The 20,673-nt window shown below is 37.8% G+C and overlaps 2 protein-coding genes across 3 annotated transcripts; one reads left to right on the plus strand and one right to left on the minus strand.

Moving 5' to 3' along the window:
* The first annotated feature begins 11,124 nt into the window (after positions 1-11,124).
* RBL15 (RHOMBOID-like protein 15) lies at positions 11,125-14,107 on the plus strand. Of its 2 annotated transcripts, none has more exons than XM_079029335.1 (12): positions 11,125-11,283; positions 11,818-11,983; positions 12,073-12,376; positions 12,456-12,488; positions 12,572-12,663; positions 12,752-12,825; positions 12,913-13,007; positions 13,093-13,162; positions 13,251-13,426; positions 13,582-13,684; positions 13,798-13,872; positions 13,964-14,107. In XM_079029335.1, the coding sequence occupies exons 1-12, from the start codon at positions 11,260-11,262 to the stop codon at positions 13,967-13,969; spliced, it is 1,218 nt and encodes a 405-aa protein (XP_078885461.1). In that variant the 5' UTR covers positions 11,125-11,259; the 3' UTR covers positions 13,970-14,107. The 2 variants fall into 2 exon arrangements, with proteins under 2 accessions (XP_078885461.1, XP_078885467.1); XM_079029341.1 differs by having other exon boundaries at positions 13,594-13,684.
* A 178-nt stretch (positions 14,108-14,285) lies between these two features.
* On the minus strand, positions 14,286-15,523 carry LOC145091596 (universal stress protein A-like protein). Its single transcript, XM_079029351.1, has 4 exons — positions 15,192-15,523; positions 14,994-15,097; positions 14,777-14,895; positions 14,286-14,666 (listed from the first exon to the last, which is right to left on the minus strand). The coding sequence occupies exons 1-4, from the start codon at positions 15,463-15,465 to the stop codon at positions 14,570-14,572; spliced, it is 594 nt and encodes a 197-aa protein (XP_078885477.1). The 5' UTR covers positions 15,466-15,523; the 3' UTR covers positions 14,286-14,569.
* Positions 15,524-20,673: the final 5,150 nt, after the last annotated feature.

Genomic DNA, 20,673 nt, shown 5'->3' on the forward strand with positions numbered 1-20,673 from the left:
ATGTTCTCTAAGTCAATATCCCGCTCTCGAGCTCTAGAAGTCATATCATTCAGGGTCTTGCACCCCGAGATACTCACAATCTCCCTGCTATCATTCTACAATATGTTCTGATAACTTATCTTCTTCGTTTCCTCATCTGCTGCATACTGTGGTACCATATAAGCTCTTTCCTGAGACTTGGTAATGATCTCTGCCACAGTCTTAGTCATCTAGTGGAGATCTTAACAACTCTTGCGCCAACTGCTGCGCCTCAATCGCCTGGGCACACTCTGCCCAGAATCTGGTCTGGAAATCATCTCATGACATAACATCAACCACGTCACCACTCAACTCACTACCAACCTCTTCCTATCAATCTCGTGCTCTATCCCTCAGGAGATAGGAAGTAAGTCAGACCTTGTCTCCTTTCGAGACAACATCTGGTACGAAATGTGTTGGCAACATCTGCCAACCATCTGCCGCTAACAATGGGGTCCCTAACCCCCTGACAATCTGAAGCTTCACAAACTGTGAATTCCCGAAACATCAACGTACGGGTCTCTATCATGACTGCTATCTCAGTGTAGAATGCACTCGGCCTCTCATCACAAATCTCCATAATGCCCTCCTTGATCACACTGAGGATCACAGGAGTCTGGTCAGTGATACTGCACAAATTTCTCAAATGAAATGAACTCTCTCATCTGATCATCAATCTACCCGACTCCAGAGTCCGAGCCTGATCCCCTGTCGACACCAGAACTACCATCTGGTCTACCGCGTAGCGTCACTATACTCGGCAACATGTCATCACTAACATCACAATACTCACCCAATCTCGAGGGATCTCACACACTACAAGTTACCTGGATTCATCTCAGCCTTCCTTGATTCGAGTACGGATCCTCTGCTTTCAGTAGTACGGGCCCATACTACCTTCCACATCTATCCGTACTTTCCTTAAGAACTGCCTCGACTCCACCAAGTCACTCTACTGCTACTGATCTCTGCTACTACCTTCCTAGGCTTTCCCTAGGGAACTTCTGGCTCCACCCAAACCAGTCCTCAGCTGCTGAAGGCCTCCTTGTAATGCCAATTAGCCACCACCTGAATACCATCACATGCAATGAGGCTCGGATAATCCTTCGAGTAAAAGTCTCGTCCCTACAACGGTTGGACTCAAACAAGAGCTGCGCAATAGGGCCAAATCCAGCACTCTGAGATTATTCAACCCTGATCACATGTGGTGTGACGTATTCACCTAATGGCTAACTCCCATCACTCAGAGTCCCACAAAGCACAAAGCAAGCAGCATTCGGATAAAGGAAACATACTCAGGCAAAACTATTCTCATAACGAGAAACTGTACTAGCATACAATGCTAAGCTCATACTATCAGGCATAACCTACACAGGCTATCCTACTACTGTCTACTCATTACAAGCATGAAATTCTTATCAAGCTGAAACACATAAAGCAGGCACATAAGGCATCATCCTAGATCCTTATTCCTATTCTAGCATGCTGTTCTACTGAAACTGAAGCTGAAACTGAAACTGAAACTGGAACTGATAATCATAACATAACTTGTATGGGTGATTTGGGAGTACTTACTTGAGCTCGGTTGATTGCATGCACCACACCCTTTTCTCTTTTCAAAACTCTTTTTTCTTTTTCTAAAACTCTTTTCTTTATACTTTTCTAAAATTGTTTTCTTTTCTCAAAATCCTTTTATAACCATGGTTTTTCTTTTGAAAACTCTATACCACTTCCTTAGTTTGAGTCCAGACACACTCTTAAGTATGTCTGAATCCCTCAAACCAAGGCTCTGATACCAACTTGTAACATCCCAAAAATACAGTCTGAAAATTTCGTTTTAAAGTAGTAATAAAACCCTGTTCATCAATCGTCATATAAGAATCATAAAGAATGTATCTCAAAATATCTTAACAATTGTCAAATATATCAGAGTATAAACATCCCAGGCTGAACAAATGGTGTGTGCACTGCAATCTTCCCGAGCTCCTCTTTTAAAACTGAGTACCTGAAACCAAAACTGAAAACCGTAAGCACGAAGCTTAGTGAGCTCCCCCAAACTACCACATACCATACAATAACATATAAAGCATCTACTGGGCCTTGCCCACTGCATCGGACCGAAGTCCGGAAACTAACCAGGGCCTTGCCCTCTGCATCGAACCGAAGTCCGGAAACTGCATCGGACCGGAGTCTGGAACTAACCAGGGCCTTGCCCTCTGCATCGGACCGAAGTCCGGAACTAACTGCATCGGACCGAAGTCCGGAACTGATTGGGACTTTGTCCCCTGCATCGGACCGAAGTCCGAAACTGACTGAACATAACATAGCATAAACATATCACTAGCATGAATACATATACTGCATACTGCATCGGAACGGAGTCCGGAACACATAACACAAAACATGCTTGAATCACAAAGACATCAAGCACTCTAACTACTGCATCGGACCATAGTCAGGAACACATAACTCATACCCTGTCTGTATCACAAAGACACCAAGCATACTGAACTACTGCATCGGACTGAAGTCCGGAACTACTACTGCTAACTAAACGGGCCGACATTGTGGCCGTAGACCCGTTCCTACTGGAAGGAAACTCACCTCACACTGCTGAAGTCCTGTAGACACAATCCCACACTGCTGAAGTCCCACAGACTCCACCCCAGCTACTGGTTGATAGGTTCCCGAACTGTCAACACCAAATAACACCCAATTAATAATTGGGTTCTAACGCATAACTATAAATACATGCTTTGGATAATTACCACATTACCCCTAGCTTGGCTTACCCAAGCCCAAGGCCCAATCCATAGGCCCAAAGTCAACTAGGGATCAAAGCCCAACATATGGCCCAATTTTCCAAATTGGGCCCAAACCTCTACATGGACTTCCCTTAAGGCCCAAATGTCCAGTCTAGTCCAACATGTCCCATTCTAAGGGCCCAATATCATACAATCCTCTCGGCCCCAACTATGGCCCATCTATGGCCCAATTTTCCAAATTGGGCCCAATCCTTCATATGGGCCTTACCTTAAAGCCCAACTAATTACTCTAGTCCATTTGATTATTCTCGGATGGCCCAACACAAAGCCCAAGTGAAATTAGGGTTTCACATCAAATGATAACTAGGGTTAAGTGTTGCTTACTTAACCCGCTAAGGACTTAACACACTAGGGACTTAATCCATTAAGGACTTAATCCATTAAGTCCATTATTGCTTAGATTAATTTCTGCCGATGATTATTATTTAATATTCACTTATTAAATAATTCTCGTGTGCGTGCTGATAATCTCTCAAATATTAGTATTTTCTCAGTTAGCTCATTAAGGACTTAGTCCATTAAGTTCTTTACTCTACTAGATAAATGAGATGGAGTGATTGGGCTTAATACATAATCTCATCTCAATGGCCCAAAAGTGGGCCCAATAAGTCTAAGGCCCAATTACTCATAATTAGGGTTTTCACTCAAACATGGCCCAATAGGCCCAAACCAATCTCTAAGCCCATTAGGGTTTGCTAGCGGGGCACCACCCACTACCACCTCGGGTAGTGGTGGTCGATGGCGGCTCGCGGCGGCGGCCACCACCTTACGGTGGTGGTTTCTATTATTTTTATTATTAACCAATTTAATTACAGTTACAATGTTTGATCAAAACATAACCACACACGCTAACACACTAACTAATACACACACACTGCCACACCATGGTGGCCGGCGGTGGCGCTGGGCGGCAGCCACCACCTCACGGTGGTGGTAGTGGCTTCCTTGCTATTTCCGGGTAGACTAAACACCCAAACACCACTAAACTGCAATTAAACACACACACATACGATTTCTATTGCACAAAGGTCCAGCCACCCTCCCCTAGTGGCTCACGGTGGCGACAGCAACACTAAAAAGCAACAGCAGCGGCGGTTGTGACGCTAGCCACCACCCAATGGTGGTGGCGGTCCACATGAAATGACGCAAGAACCAAGCTCTAAACAGCCGACTAGGAGGCTGTTATCGCCGGAGCAATCTGAAACGGTGGTTCACGGCTCACTAGTGACCACAGCCGCCATACATGGCGTCAAACCAACAAAAGGAACGAGAGGGAAAAAGAGAAGAATCGAATGAAGGTTTCTCGGCAGCCCAATACTTGCACAGCGACAGAATAACGGCAGCCAGCGCCTTCGGCAATCAGCGTCGCAATGGCGATGTTCGTCCGACACGGCAGCAGCGACCACAGCGACGGAAGGTTTCTTCCCGGTCTTCGACGGTCTCTTGGTGACTCACGTTTTTGCCGGCAGCTCATCTCGATGGTGGCAGTTCCATGGCATGGCGGCGACCAATGGAAAGGAAGCAGCTATGCTAGACGACCTCGACGGTAGCAGCGGAGGCCGGGCTTGTCGTTGTCAATGGAAATGGAGGCGGCAATTCGACGATTGGGAACGGCAGTTGGTGGCGGTCGTCGAAACTCCATCTGGTCGGAGCACAATGGGGAAAGCCGGTGATGGCGGCTGGAGGAGAGCTTGGGTTAGGGTTTTGGGAGTGATGAACTTATGACGGGAATGATATACCATCGGGTTCAATCCCGTGTTCATTCAAACTTCAAGCGAAATTGACACTTCCAGTCCCTCCTTCTCATAGCTCTTCAAAACAAATCTGTAATTTACACTTCAGCCCCCAACACTCCTAATTCCTTTCAATTTAGATCCTAAAAATTACCAAGCAGCCCCCAATTCTAAAACCCTTTTCAAATTACATCCGAAACTTACTCTTTTAACCCCCGACTTCTAAAATTCTTCACAAATTAGTCCGGGACTTACATTTACTAATTATTTAAATAAACGGGGCGTTACACTCTGGCTGCTATTCGACAATTCTCCGAACTGCTGCTCCTCTAGCTCCCCGAGCTACCAATACCAAAATAACACTTAGCCCTAAACTGTCCCCCAGGAGTCAAAATAAGTCAACTCTGGTCAAAGTCCTTCTCAAGGTCAAATTCAACCTTCTAGGTTGACCCTACTCGCCGAGTCAGCCTAATGACTTACTGAGTTCATAACCTCCAGAAACCCTACAACTCGCGACTTGACTCGCCGAGTCACCCCATGACTCGTCGAGTCCTTGAATCTCTGAGTCCTAGTCCTATCCAACCCACTAAGTCACCACTCACTCACTGATCTGACTCATAACTAGAAGAGATTAGGGTTTACGGCCCGACTCGCCGAGTCCACCTTGTGACATCTCCATTCTGTCGATTACAGTCCGATCCATTGCTTCCAACTTGTAGATATGGGCTCCTAAGGCTAGCATTACACGTAAAGTTGCTAACTTTACGTGCATGCAAGGTGTTATGAAGCTAAAACACTTAATCCAAGCTAAAATGAATGTCTACATCATGGAATGAAGCCATAGTTGGGTAAAGCTACCCACTCAGAGCCCCTAAAGCTCAAAATTGCCCATATCTGAAGTCCTTTTCGTCCTCAAAGGCTAAATGTTCGAATTGGCCTTGGAAATGGCCCAATGTGACAAAATCTAAGCCAAGAAGGGGATCTATCAAATGAATTCTCAAGGTATTGACTTGTTACCTTCTACCAGCTGCCAAACCGAGGTGGAGGCTGGATCTACACTTCCTTCCTTGCTCCTTTCTCCCACACCTTCAAGATGCACTCCAAATGGACCTTAATCTTCACAAAAGCTCAAGAAATGAAGTTGGGTGCCTAGGGTTTCGGTTCCGGACTAGAGAGGTTGTAAATGAAACCCTAAAGAGGAGAATAGGATGCTTAAATAGGGCACCAAGTCCCGAAATTAGGGCCGAGTCAGTCCCCCAACTCGCCGAGTCGGCCACTTAATATGCGACACGGAACTCGCTCCGACTCGTCGAGTTCCTCCTTGGACTTGACGAGTTGACCCCTTTGACTTAGGGCTTTCCTTTCCTTTCTTGGTGCTGCTGGATTAGGGGTGTTACAACTCTCCCCCGCTTATTCAAGACTTCGTCCTCAAAGTCTGCTACGGCCAACTATCCTGCAATCTGCTCACCACATCCCCATTCAGTGAGTACATCTCGTACTGGGTCCAATCCTCGCGGAATCACTTCCATTGACCTCCCATTTGGTTATTCAGCTAAAACCAATCCTTGTAAATAGAAATCTCACGAGCACTCTACTCACCAACAACCTTGAAAACACAACTCTTACCCAACCGAAAATCTCGTTGGTACTCCCCGAGTACTTATGTTGGACATCCTAGGGGTTTCATCCCCTTTACCTTGTGCGTTCACTGGCCTTCCCAAGGCATCTTCCCACACAAAACTTCTATTCTCATTACTGCCCCTGACTGAAAATTCTACTGTCTCTTATCCGCCTACCGGATGAACCGAGAGCACCCTAGTCCCAACTACTTGCCATTAACTGAGTTACCGGACTCCCACCGGTTACTGAACCCAAGCAGAGTCGCTAGTCGCTCCCAGCGATTCCCGAATGAAACTTTGGCTATCTAGAACTGCTCTATCTACCCTGCCACTCTGGCTCTACAAGTCTGGGATCCTCGATCCCCTATCTCGACCCTAAGGTCTCTACCAGGTCCCACCTGCACTGCCATAATCTCATGGGCCTCGCCCACTGGTCTTACCCAAACTATAACTTAGAGCGGTTTTTCCCTCTGATATCACTTGTCTAGCTACTGTCGCACGAGCCTTACCCATGGGTCCCACCCAACCCATACTACTAAGTGACCCTGCCCCCAGGTCTCACCTATCTAGGCTACGCGGGTCCAAAATCATTCTAAATCCTCAACGTACTATCCTTTCTCGATCTCCATCAGGCTGACTAGGAGATACGGGCCTCGCCCACACTCTGCTAATTAGGAGATACGGGCCCCCTTCCCACACTCCTCTAACTAAACTGCTAATGAATGCTACGACTATCACGTAGTCTTACAACACTTTCCCACACTGTCTAACTACTGGCTACCAACCTGAAAACATCCAACAACGAACGCTCCACAGTCTATCATCCTGATTAACTCGCGTGCCACCGGGAAAAACATCAACCTGGTTTCCCAAACCAGTCCTCTACTACTGCGAATACATGAACTCAATGTCAGGATGTTTCCCAAACTCCCGACTTCCCGCTGCTCTATCCAAACGGCTACCTCGGCTGCTTTCCTTCTTAGCAAGGATGTGAAATTATCCAAGTTGCGCTCCTACCCCAGCTCCTGACTACTAGGATAGTACTCCCCCACTTCGATTCAACTAGATCCCTACATATCCCAGCTTGGAAAGGATTCCCAATCCTTTTCTCCATCCAAAGGTCGATCTACTGACAACCACGCTCACCACCGCTACGGGGATCTCTGTTTCCAGAGTGGGGTCTGCAGCTCAAATTAAAGCTATGAAACAAGTAGCCGGTAAATTAAAATTGGAACTGGAACAATTCGCAGAATTAGAAGCTTTTGCACAATTTGCTTCTGATCTCGATAAAGCTACTCAGAATCAATTGGCAAGAGGTCAACGCTTACGTGTGGCTAAAAAAAAATTGACTTAGGGAATGAAAATACCCAACTACACTATATATGATCTAGAGTAATAGAAAAAAAGATTACAATAAAGATTACAATATTGATATTAGAGTAGAGAATAAAAAAAAGGAAAGAGATCTCAAAGATCTTTTTCCGCTCCAAAACTAACCAATACCAAACCTGAACCACTCTTGAGACTAACAAAATGCCTCTCGATCCATACTCACACTTGTTACAGTGACTGCATCCTGAGAACCTGCTCTAAAGGGAAACATCTTCATACTACTACTACTCTAACATTCATGGTATGCAGATGGCATATGAATTAATCGAAAGCAGGTAATGCAGTACCATAACAATATAATCATGAATAAAAGTTGACAGAAGAGCAAAAGATACATACCTGCAACATCCCGTGATGCTCGAGTCTCCATTGTAGACAACTGAAAAGCCCTGCTCCCCACTGCAGGCGCCTCTGCTCGGCCCTGACGGCTGTCGGTGATCCTCATAGTCGCAGGGGCAGGTGCCATCACCTGTCCTGCTGTAAGAAAACTCGGACATTGGGCCTTCTTGTGGCCCCTCTGACTGCAGTCGAAACATATCAGGTCTAGTCCCTGAATGGTGGTAGCAATACAGTCCCTGCTGAAATGACCAGTTTGGCCGCACTTGAAGCAGCCAGAATCACCACCACTATCACTCCTGCATGCACCCTCGTGGGTCCTTCCATACTTGCCATAACGACCATAGCCCTGATAATCCCTCGATCTCACGTCCGACCCCTTGGGTCTCTTGCCTGAACCTGCGGCTACCTGAACCTCCTCCGGCTTCCTCTTCTTGAGGTGCTCCATATCGATCTCCCTCTCGCTGGCCTGAGCAATCATATCCTCCAACGTCTTGCAACTGGACCTACTCACAAACTCCCTGATGTCACTTCTCAGCATCTCGTGATATCGAGCCTTCTTTGTCTCCTTGATTAGCGAGGTGTTGAGTGTTGATCTTTGAGCTTGTGTTTCAGGTGAGTCTTATCACTATACTGTAGGACACTAGGTGTCTTTATGTGCTTGTTGTCTTCGTGACTCTTTCTGGTTGCTTGTATGCTTACATGCTTTGTTCGGTTGAAACAGGCTTGTAGGGTTGAAACATAACTATTTGGTTGAAACAGAACCCTTCGGTTGAAACATACATGTTGGGTCGAAACAAACCCGTTCGGTTGAAATAGACTTGTTAGGTTGAAACATACATGTTCAGTTACAACAAACATGTTGGGTTTTAACAAATCTATTACTGTCATGTATGGATTTTGTGTTGTATATGGTATCTTAGGGAACTCGATAAGTTTTGGCTTATAGATGTGGTTTAAATGTATCGGGTACTTTAGGTAATCGTGATAAGACGAAGACGGGACTATACACACATACACATCAACAAATTTATGATCTGAGATTTCACATTGCTTTTCTTTATAACTTTAATTTTGAATTATGGTTTATAGACAAATGATTTTTGCCTTGAATATATCTTTATAAAAATGAGTGTTAATTCTATTTTGAAAATAAAAATTTTATTTTGAAAAATCGGGACGTTACATGAAATCTTTCATTTGAGATTAGATGAACTTATTGATGATTTGAAGGTCATGACAATGATTATAATGCTTTATGCTCATCCATTTTGAAATAACTATTGAAGTTGTCCATTTGTTGATATATAAGAATGTGATGATTGAAATAAGGTATAACCATTAGAGTATTATTATTACTGAACTGTGATTTGTATTATGTACTAATATGTATGTTAAAGAAAACATTTGAACACCTTAGATAGACCATAAATCATTGAAGGTCACTCCATATGAGTTAGAAACTGAATTTGATAAGTTAAGCGACGGCGAACGGGGGGGAAGGGGGGTTGGGTAGTCTTCCTTACAATTGAATAGTCGTGTGGATCCTTAAGCACAAATATACACAATCGTGTTAAATGATGATCCATTCTAGGATTTTGCAACTTTTTCTCAAACTCTTAGTTGGGTGTTATCAATGAGATCTTAATACTTATATAAGAGTAAGGAGGGGTTCTTTGGACCTTAATAGATTATAGGATATCATTTTAAGGCAGGTTAATAATGATATCCCTAAATGTTAATTGTATGCGTTTTATAGCTTTCCGGGTAATTCAAGGAGATTCAATAATGAGATTCCTAAACACTTTATTTGATTTCTCTTTATGTCAAAAGTCTAATTATTCAAGTAAGACCGATGATAGCTAAGCATCAAGTTATTATCCTACATTTGACTTAAATAAGTAAAAGAATATTTGTAGCGATGAATTGTTATTCGATTTTAATATGTTTAAATTTATGTTTACAATTAATACACCTAAAATGATACATGTATCATTAATACACCAAAAATGATACATGTATCATTAATATTGTGTAATTATAAATCTAATATTTTATAAACTTAAGGAGTGATGCAAGTTCAGGGCACGTTAAAAATATATAAGTGTTTTCCTGAATTGCACCATACCAACATCATAGTAATAATCAAACAACTGGATGACGTTTCAAATCGAAGACGTGCCAGTTAGTGTAAGTCACATCTCTAATGTTAGAGTTGGAAAATGATCAGCTTCAATACTGTCTATTAAATACATGAACTCTCTCATGTCGTTAGATATGGTAATCAAGATATGTGACATACACCTAACCATTGACTGCCTCAAGCCCTGAACCTCAAATGTGGGAAATGATATCTAGGGTAGAGATAGATGTCTCATAAATGCTTAAAGCAGAAAATGAAGTCCAAAGTAATGATATGAAACAAATTGCATTGTTTGGCCTCTAAGCTTTCCACTCCATATCGTAAAGACGGTAGATGTGATAGTGAGAATTCTAATTTTGATTCCATGTCGTTTAGAACAAAACTGTCTCGAAAAATTGGTTCGATCACGTAACTAAGTATGACTCATTGTTTTCAATGACATTGTTTTGTCTTATCACCAAGGGTGGTACTTTTGCTTCTTTGAATGTTAAGTCGTAGAGTCTCCTAAAATGTAGTCGTATCTTGATTCGATGTCATTCTCTTTGATAATCTTAGAATATGAATATCCTCATTTATTCCTATGGTTTGCCCAAATAAAGACTACCATGATTATCAATCGAAACTTAATTAGACGTAAAATTGGCACTCACGAATAGTTTGGAATATCACGAGTCTTTGGTGACCTCCCTTAAAAATCGATTTCCATATCCATTGCATAAGAAAGATGGTAGATAACCTATCGGTTTAATTTTTTTAGAAAATACAAATTCACTAGGTATATGTCTATATAAGCTTTTTTTCATGATGTTCATGGCTATTTTATTAATTTTAGAAAAATTGGTCACGAGTTTAACACTTTAACTAAAATACTTAGGATCAGCTAAGAACTTAAGATCCTAATTGGATTCTTAAAATCCTAATATAGATTTTCTTTTAGATACATGTTAATATGATCGGAATTATTTTTTGTTTGAAAATCATAAGATGTTAATATTAAAACCCTTTCATTATTTGTTTATCGATCTAAATGGCCCGTGTAATTAATAAAGCCCAAATATTTTGTTCTCCAAGGTTCGTTTGGATTATCGCACTGGAATCAAAAGGAGACGAACGTCGAGAAAAGTCGGTGAGTGGAAATCAAGAATTAACGTTCAAAACACACTGCCGATTCTCGAAGCAATTTGCAGCGAACGATGAGATCAAACATTGTTACTGAGGTAAGACATCGAACACCTTGTACTCGTCATTTTTGCTGCATCAGTTAATGTTAAGTAGACGGATTTCGATTTTACTCTATTGGCTTGTATGTGTTGGTGAATCGTTCTTCTCCAGCAGAAATTGCAAGGGCAATTAGTTGTTGCGAACTGGTTTATTATTAATCGGATGCTAATTTCAAAATTAGGAACTTCTAGTAGGTTTTTCAAGTGTTCACAAGACAAGTTTCAAACGCAAAGATAATGTGTAGGGAAATGAAGTTGCCAATTTTCTAGTTTCTCGTCTGTTCGTTAAACTGATTAGTCGGTTTAATCTGGTTGGCGAGAAAATTTTAACTTCGTCAGATTGTGCGATTCTTGTTTGTTCTTATGATTTCCCGTTAATTGATGTATAATTCTCTAACTATATAGTAAGGAGATATGTAAAATTCTGATCTTATCTGTGAAACCAATCATATAAGCGGAATCATTTCTTACTTAAATCTAAGTTTGATTCAGTGTTCTCTTTGGTACTGAATTAAGTTCTGGTCTCAACAGGCAGGATTGCCTACAAGATTTAAGCAATGGTGGGAAGGAATACCATTCCTTACTTCTATGGTGGTTGCAGTTTGTGGTGTGATTTACTTGGTTTGCCTTTTGGTTGGATATGACTCTTTCTCAGAAGTGTGCTTCTGGCCCTCTGCTGTTCTTTCAAAGGCCCAAGGTATGTATTATGTTTCTAATTTCTATGCACATTCTACCAAAATTGGAAACTGTATAACCTCTTTCTCTTTGTTTTCTACTTTTTTGCAGTGTATAGGGTTTTCACATCTATATTCTTTCATGGTTCACTACTTCATCTTGTATTCAATATGTTGGCCCTGGTTCCTTTAGGCTCAGAGTTGGAAAGAGTTATGGGATCGATCCGTTTGTTGTACATGATTGTTTTGTTGGCTACAAGCAGTGCTATTTTTCATATTCTAATTACATTAATAGCTGCCTACAACCCCATTGTCACCTACTACCATTTCATGGACGAATGTGCGATTGGCTTCTCTGGTGTTCTATTCTCTATGATTGTTATAGAAACAAGCCTAAGTGGAGTCCAATTTAGAAAGTTAGTTTCTTCATAAAAGACTCTAAACTGTAATGTTTTTGAACTTTATGGAAGATTAATTATTTCTCCTCTCTTGCAGCGTGTTTGGACTTTTTAACGTACCTGCTAAGTTGTAAGTTTTTGCCTCTAGTATCATTCAAGCTCTTCATTTGTTCTCACTTGTTGCATAATTTAACACTTTGCAACATGTTTCAGGTATCCATGGTTATTACTGGTGGTGTTCCAGCTTCTTATGACAAACATCTCATTGCTTGGACACTTATGCGGGATTTTATCTGGATTTGCATGTAGGATTCCTTTTCCTTTCCTTCCTTTTTCACACGTTTTCTTCAATCTTTACTCACTCTTACTGCAACGCACATTTCTTAATTTCAGACACTTATGGTTTGTTCAACTTTCTAATACCGGGAAGCTCTTTCTATTCGGGCATAGAATCCTCTCATTGGCTTGTACGTTTTTAGTATTTACCTTCACTTGTTCATAATAAAATGAAAACCTGTAAAATCCCATATTTGAATTATATATTTTTTTTGCAGTCAACTTGTGTTCGTAGACCAAAATATATAATGTGCACAGGTGGCGATCCTTCTGGATACATCCCCACACATACTACTCGTAACACAGCATCCAGGTATTTTGTTTTTGCCCCCTTATTTTCTATATTTTCAGTTCTCTCTCTGATTTCTGATATTTTTATATATTTATAAAATTTGCAGTGAAACACTTTCTGGGAACATGTGGGCAAACTTGTCTTCATGGATGCCAAGGAGAGAGGTCGCTCCCCAGGTAAGCAGTCAAATCTGAGTGTTGTAGAAATGCTTCATTTTTATATCTCCTCGTTTTTTTTATTTTAAAAAAAAACAAATTTATGCAGTCAGCAGAAGAAAATAGTAGGTTTCCTGGACGTGGAAGGACACTAGGTGCAACTCAAACAGAAACAGTCTCCAGCAATGCTTCTCCTGACTCAACCCTACAAACAAGACTCTTGGAAAGTGGCAATAGCCCTGTTCATCCTTCAACTCAGGAAGCAATTGCAAGAAATGATAGAAGGTATTATTAGTTATTATAACGTGTGATGTAAAAAATTGATATTGCTATTTATTAATGTGTAAAGACATTGTTATTATGGGTAAGAAGTTTGGTATTATGGGAAAAGAAAAACTAAGGCACATTGGCATATTGGTAATAAGAGTAAAGTTGGTTAGTTTGTATTTTAGGCAGGAAGGGATAAATACAGATACCACAGCAGCAGTAAGTGTTGTATCGGATGAAGAGATCCAAAAGCTTGTGGCAATGGGTTTTGATAAGGTAAAAGTAAAAACAATGATCCTCCTTTTTGTTATGTAAAACAGTAAAAGTAAAATCTTCTTCTTCATCTTCTTCCTGAAAGTGTTTGTTGAAATATGTGTGTTTGCATACAGACACAGGTGGAAGTGGCTATAGCAGCTGCAGATGGTGATCTGAATGTAGCAGTTGAAATACTCATGACCCAACAGGTAACCACTAATGGAGAAAATTGTGAGATTAAATTTAATTTGATTTAATTTAATCTTTAATTAATTGAGAAACTTTGTGGGTATTGTGCAGGGATAGGGATGAGTAATTAGTTAGTTGTAAAGAGTGGTTGGTTGTTGATGAAATATGAATATGATGAAATACTAAGACCGTCTCACTAACTCATAACTGTATCTTCCTTTCGTATATCTTTAATTAGATTCTGTTTTATCTTAACTACGTAAGTGTACACGTGTGTCTAATATGCATAAATATGGAGTAAATAGTTTTAGACATCATTTTAAAGGAAGAAAAACACACCATTCAATTAGAAAAAAAACAACGCTTTTTATATTGCCATGAACAAAGGTAATATTCAACTTCATGATTGTATGTGATGATGATTAACTCGAAATTGTAAACATAAAAGATGAAAATTTTACATTAATTAACATAATTATAATCCAATGTTTCAGTCACCGACTCGTTCATAAGATACACAACCGGACAACAACAAGGTCACAAACACAGACACATTTACCACCACATCACTATACGTGGTTTACAATATAAACTTATATATAGCACAATAAACAATAAACAACAAACTTGTTGCGTAAAGACCAAATATTACATATAATATATGCTCTTACAACAGCTTACTTGTAGTCTTATACACGACACTTGACGAACAACAATTTAGTTTTGCGAGGCCTTATCCTTTTGAGGACGAACAATCAGTACGGGACACTTGGCATGATGTGCACAGTAATCGCTGATGCTTCCCAGTACAGCCCTGTAAAATATATCAATTACCACTTGTTATCACATTTTTATTTTATTAAAAGATATATCTTAGATATTTAACTGATAATTGAATTTTTCGATTTATATAAAATAAAATACCTCTTGATTTGGCCAAGGCCTCTGCTACCAACAACAAGAAGATCAACGTCCATTTGTTCTACAGCTTCAACAAGTATTTCCTTTGGTTTTCCCTTTAACACCAAATACTCTGCTTTTATCTGTTAATTTGTTTATGAAACAACTTTCTATATAAGAAAATATGCATATCTTAAAAGTTATTGTGGTGTAAAAAAAACATTATAAAAACACGAGTAACCTTATGTTTGTCGCACAATTCCGAAGCACGAGCAAGAACTTTAGCGGCACTTTCTTCCTCCGCTTTCATCACCGATTCCTTCATCCCAGATGTTGCAAACAAAACTGTTGTCAAGTAAAAAAGATTATATTATTTTATAAATATTTTATAATAATTTACTAATTCCCATGCACTTAGTTAGAACTACAGTCTACTTACTAGGCCCAACAGGGAGGGCGGTGTAAGACGGTTGAAAGGGAGGTTGGACGTGAACCACCGTGACTGTGAAAGACGAAAGTTTGTCGGCGTCTGTGGCATCGTAATCGTGGTGGAGGAAGAGATGTCGAAGAGCCCATTCGAGAGCATAGAAACTCCCGGCGCTTTCATCAACGGCTATCCAGATCTTCATTGTTGCCGTCTCCTCCCCTGCATCCACCGTTTTCATCTCTTTCTCCACCGCTGTCTCCTCCGTTCCATTTGTCGTCTCCATCATTACTCTCTTTTGAAATCTAAAACAAACTCCTTCGTTTCAATGTTAAAAATTTGGAAGGGGTACTACGTCTATATATATAGATAATCTAATACTAACTTTATATAATTATTTTTAATTATTAATAAACATATATATATTCTTGTAACAAGAGGACCAATAGTCTTGAAAATGATAACTTGTAACTGAGCTGTTCATGTAAATTCGTCTCAGGCCTACGTGGAAGGTCAATTACGGACTACAAACAATTTTTTGGATTTATGTACGTGTGGTAGGTCGACATTATTATGTGAGTGTGAGTGGGATTCATCTAAGATAACCCATGCATATTGATTTTTAAAATTTTAGGTTAAGTTTTTGTTGATGTTCATGTTGTATGTTGTTGTTGATGATGATGTGTGTCTTCACTCCTCTTTGCAACTTGATTAAAGTTAAAAGACAAAAAGTTATATTTTTATCAATTATTTATAAGAAAAAGCGGGAGCAGCAAAAGTTTTGGGGCCATAGTAATCTTGTATTATTGTATTATTATATGATATCGAAAATGGTTTTTGGATCATATTATGTGCTCCTTTTTGGAAATTTACTAACTTATGTTAAATTCTAAACGATTTGGACGTGGGAATTTCAGTTAAATTAGTTACAGATGAATTAGTTAGGTTATATTTTAATCAAATCCCCAATATGGACTATCCTAGCCCTGTCGAAAATACCCGATACCCGAATTACCCGCCCGAATTTTTCGGGTATCGGGTAAATTTTTCCGGGTAATCAGGTTATCCGATTTTTTTTCGGGTCGGGTAAAGGGTACGTTTTTTGGGTTTCGGGTATACCGAATTACCCAAATTATTTTAAAAATTCATTTTTTTTGTAGAGCTTGTACTATATAGCAGGTATTTGATCACACTTAAACTAAATATCATTATTGTAAAACATAAATATATTTATTATGACAATACGACACTAACAATATTAAAAGTAATTTTTATATATCATCACGTTCTTTAAAACTTAACTGTTTTCTAGATTATAGTTTTTATTACAACTAACAAACTCATTATCTTGACGAAACTTTAGAACATGGCAAAACTTATGACTACATTTATCTTAAACATTTTAAACTTTTAAATTAAGATCTTTAGGTATTTGTTTTTTTAACATCTTATTAGATTAGATTAAGTCGTTAAAAAATTACTTGATATCTCATGTATTATTGAGTAGAAAATCTCAATGTTCAAAGCTTGAGTAACTTCGTTTATGCCTCGTTTGTTTATATAAACAAGACTAATAAAGCATGACTTATTTATTTCATTAAATTTATTTTTAGGTGAAATTAAAAAAAAAAAATCATATATTTCGGGTAATACCCGAATTACCCAAACCCGACCCGATACCCAAATTACCCAAACCCGAATTACCCGAATTTAGTTTGGGTAGGGTAACGGGTAATTTTTCTAACATGAAAAACCCGAATTACCCGAAACCTGAAAAAATTACCCGTTCAACACCCCTAGACTATCCCACTTGGTAGATGTTTCGCCTCTTAAATTGCAGATACTGGGTTCTAATCTGAGCATATATGAATTTCACTAACTTGGGGATATTAATTTCTAACCAGTAATCAGCTATTCAAAAAAATATTTTAATCGAATCAATAAATTTATTGAAATTGGGTGTATCCAAATCCATATAATTTTATCGAATATTTGGTTGAAAAGATATTATATTGTACTATTAATTTTGTTAACCTTACTTAACACATTAATTATTAAAAACTAGAAAAACAGTCATAAAAACCTTTTGTAATCACTCCATAATGCATGAACATATTAAACCTAACTTTGGATATCTAGGAGTTAAGTGGAAATACAAAGCTCTCAACGGGTGGGGTCCGCAGGACCTGTCAAAGCCAATTCGGGTGCTTGAATTTAGTAGTTGAAATATTTCCTGTTTTAACTAGGAAAGAGGTAGATTCCAAGATTTCCAAAACTCATATGATTCATTAGCTAATTACTTTTAGTAAAATTTCAATTCAATTTTTTAATGGTTTGATAATGTATGCCAAATTTGGATCCACTCTCTAAAATGGGTTGAATTTCGTTTGTTACTTGTTGGAACCTAGAAGTCATCCTGGATTAGTAAAAAGAATTTATTTGTTACCATTCACAACAATTTTGTGTTGTTTACTTGCACTAAAAACTCATCGGTTACTCAACCCGTTTAATATGTCTACTTTGGGTTTATGGTATATGATCGTGTTCAAATGAAAGATGAAGTTGTCAAATTAGAAACCATTTACCAATAATAACACCTTTTAACTATTGATTTAAAAACCATTCTCCTTAAAATAAGAATCAACTAAAATTATTACCTTTAATGTTAGGTTTGATATTTTTTTTATACAAACAATAGGTGTCAACTTTCATGAGATGTACGTGGAGTCGTGGATATAAACATAGCCTTGAATCAAAAGCTTAGATATAAAGGGGCTGCCTTTTAATCAAAACGACATGAATTGGATCAAAGCTATCTTTTTAATCTTTATTACGCACTATAATTCTTGATATCGTATAATTTTTTTTAGGATTTCGCATATGAATTAAAATTTTGGTTTGTCAACAATGAAATTTTCCTTTAAAAAACTCAAGTTCAATAAAAACATAATACTTCCTTCGTCTTATAACTTGGAACTAAGTTTCAAGCAACTAAGATCACATCTTAACTTAAAAAGATTCATCCTTTGAAGTTTGAACATGATCATGAGAAAGTTCACAAAGGGAATACCTACTTTGCTATCTCGGTATCTGGTTAGGTAGATGCATAATCAATTATTCATAGTAAATGTACAAGAAAGTTAGTTTCAGTTAAAACGATACTATATCATATAGATATAGTTAACACCAAGGTTAATTAGTGTTGACTCTAAAGTGAATGCAACATAGACGACCTTGATGACGCAAAGTTTTCAGGGTATCTACACATATACACTGTTTATTGGTTATAAATTGAAATAAAAACCATAAAAATAAACAAAATTCAAATATCAAAGTTTTTACTAGGGATTTAAATTGAAAAGAGAAACTCATAAAAGATAAACAAAGTATATAAATATTTCTTGGTTAAAATGTTGTGTGAAGTTTTCAAAAAAAAAAAAAATCTCATGACAATTGGTTGAATATAGATTCAAATTATTGTTTTTTAAATTAGAATTGTTGTAAATGAATTTATCGTAATATTTAATGAGATAATTTATGTTGTTAAAATTATAGGTTTTTAAAATTCAGAGTTTTTTTTTTCTTTCTTTCTTAATGTATTCGTAAATTACTCCTTAATTCTAGTTATGTTCACGATGAGACTTAAACCCCTGAAAGATTAAGGGCAACACCTAATACTCTTGAGTTAAAAACTCTTTGGTTCAGGGTTATTATCTAAATGTTTTCATTGCATATAGACTTTTATTAACCATTTTACATATATAGAGATAAGTTTTTTAAAGTTGAAGTTCCTAAAAATTTACTAGATGTTATCACTGTCTCGAGAAATGTTGAATGGTTTAACCAGTCGATAACGACATATTTACATATTGTACTATATTAATCATGATGCCATTGTTACTAACTTTGCATCTCGAAAAAATAATCCAAAAAGTATTGTTTTCATAAACTAATGATTTTTATATTGCATGTATAGTAATTTTTTTTTGGAGAATAAATGATTTTTGGCATTCATAATGATATTTCGTTCATCTGTTTTTAGTATAAACGAAAAGGTTGAAGTATTTGAAAGACTGTTTTTGTTTGCCCTTATGCTTAATATATGTTTGGGTCGATCATGAGATTAATTACTTTGTCCATGAAGTTAATATCAACTAGCATGATCAACATGTAGTGTAACGGGTGTAGATGTACACAAAAAATGTGTTTATGATTTTAAATGGGTTTGAAAACCAATCTGATACAATTTAGGAGTTGGTTTATTTGAAACCGATCTCATTTGAAGCTGAATCAACAATCTATACCAGTTTAAGAATTTTTACTATTGGGACTGATTTTCATATAGTAAAAAATGTTGTATTCATCCATTCTTTCTCAAGGCCGGTTTCACCACTTATACTATCATGGTCAGATGCCCAAAAACATTTTTTTTAAAAAAAAAATAAAAGTTAGAAAATTCCGTTTTGAACCCCTAAACGGTCATAAATGACTGGAAATTTCATTTTACAGGTTTCTCTTATACTATCTAGTTTTGCTTTTTGGTTCGTTTCTGATCAACCATGGAATTTTCAACATCGAAAGTAAGTTTTGTAAAATACGAAAAACTGAAGATAACATATGTTTTTTCAAGTTAGTTTTGAAACCATACTAACTGGTTCCTATAGGGTGGATATTTGTGCTCAAAAACCTGTTTGGATCCAATCCGCTTTAGAATTTGTTAACCAGAACCTATCGGGTTTTATGCACTTCAAAGTGGTGTCAAATAAATTATTATTTACCAAATGGTCTCAGGTGTTGTCTTCGCTCTTTGATGTTGAGAGTTTAATTTCCGTCGTGGATAAATGGATTTAAAAAGTAGTTTAGGAATAAATTATATTTGTTATTAAAAAAAGTTATTTATGATTCTTAAAATGTAATAAAAAAAAGCCACGAATGAGATTCACTGTGTGTTTAGGACTACTTTGTTTTTTAATTAGATATGGTGAAGCTTCTTAATAAAGTAAAACATATCATGCATATCAATATTAAATTTCTTAGAGTTACAGATGTAGTATTCAAAAGAATTAGTTTTATCATATAAAAAGATTTAACGGTGAAACTTGTTGTCTGATGTCATTTCACTCATTGTACAATGATAAGTTGATAACTATCATAAAAATATGATAAATTACGTTTAAAAAAAAATACTTAATACAAAAAAAAGCAGATACGTGTTACTTGCAAATATTTCCACATACATATACAAATTATTATATGAGACAAACTCATCATGTTTTATTATTACAATTTATAAATATCGAGTTGCCTACCTATCCGCGTAATGTTCATTTTCCATAACAAGACAATTTTATGTATTTCATTTTATTTTATTTTCAAGTTCAGTTATAGTTTTATTTATTTATTTATGACATCGTTTATTTATATAAGTGGCGTGTCAACTTCTACAAATTTGTTAAAGATTTGGAGATAAAAAGGAGGCTATTGGACCATAACTTTA

This window comes from Lactuca serriola, chromosome 1, assembly GCF_051521515.1.
Source record: "Lactuca serriola cultivar US96UC23 chromosome 1, Lser_US96UC23_V15, whole genome shotgun sequence".
In the NCBI taxonomy this organism is placed as follows: domain Eukaryota; kingdom Viridiplantae; phylum Streptophyta; class Magnoliopsida; order Asterales; family Asteraceae; genus Lactuca; species Lactuca serriola.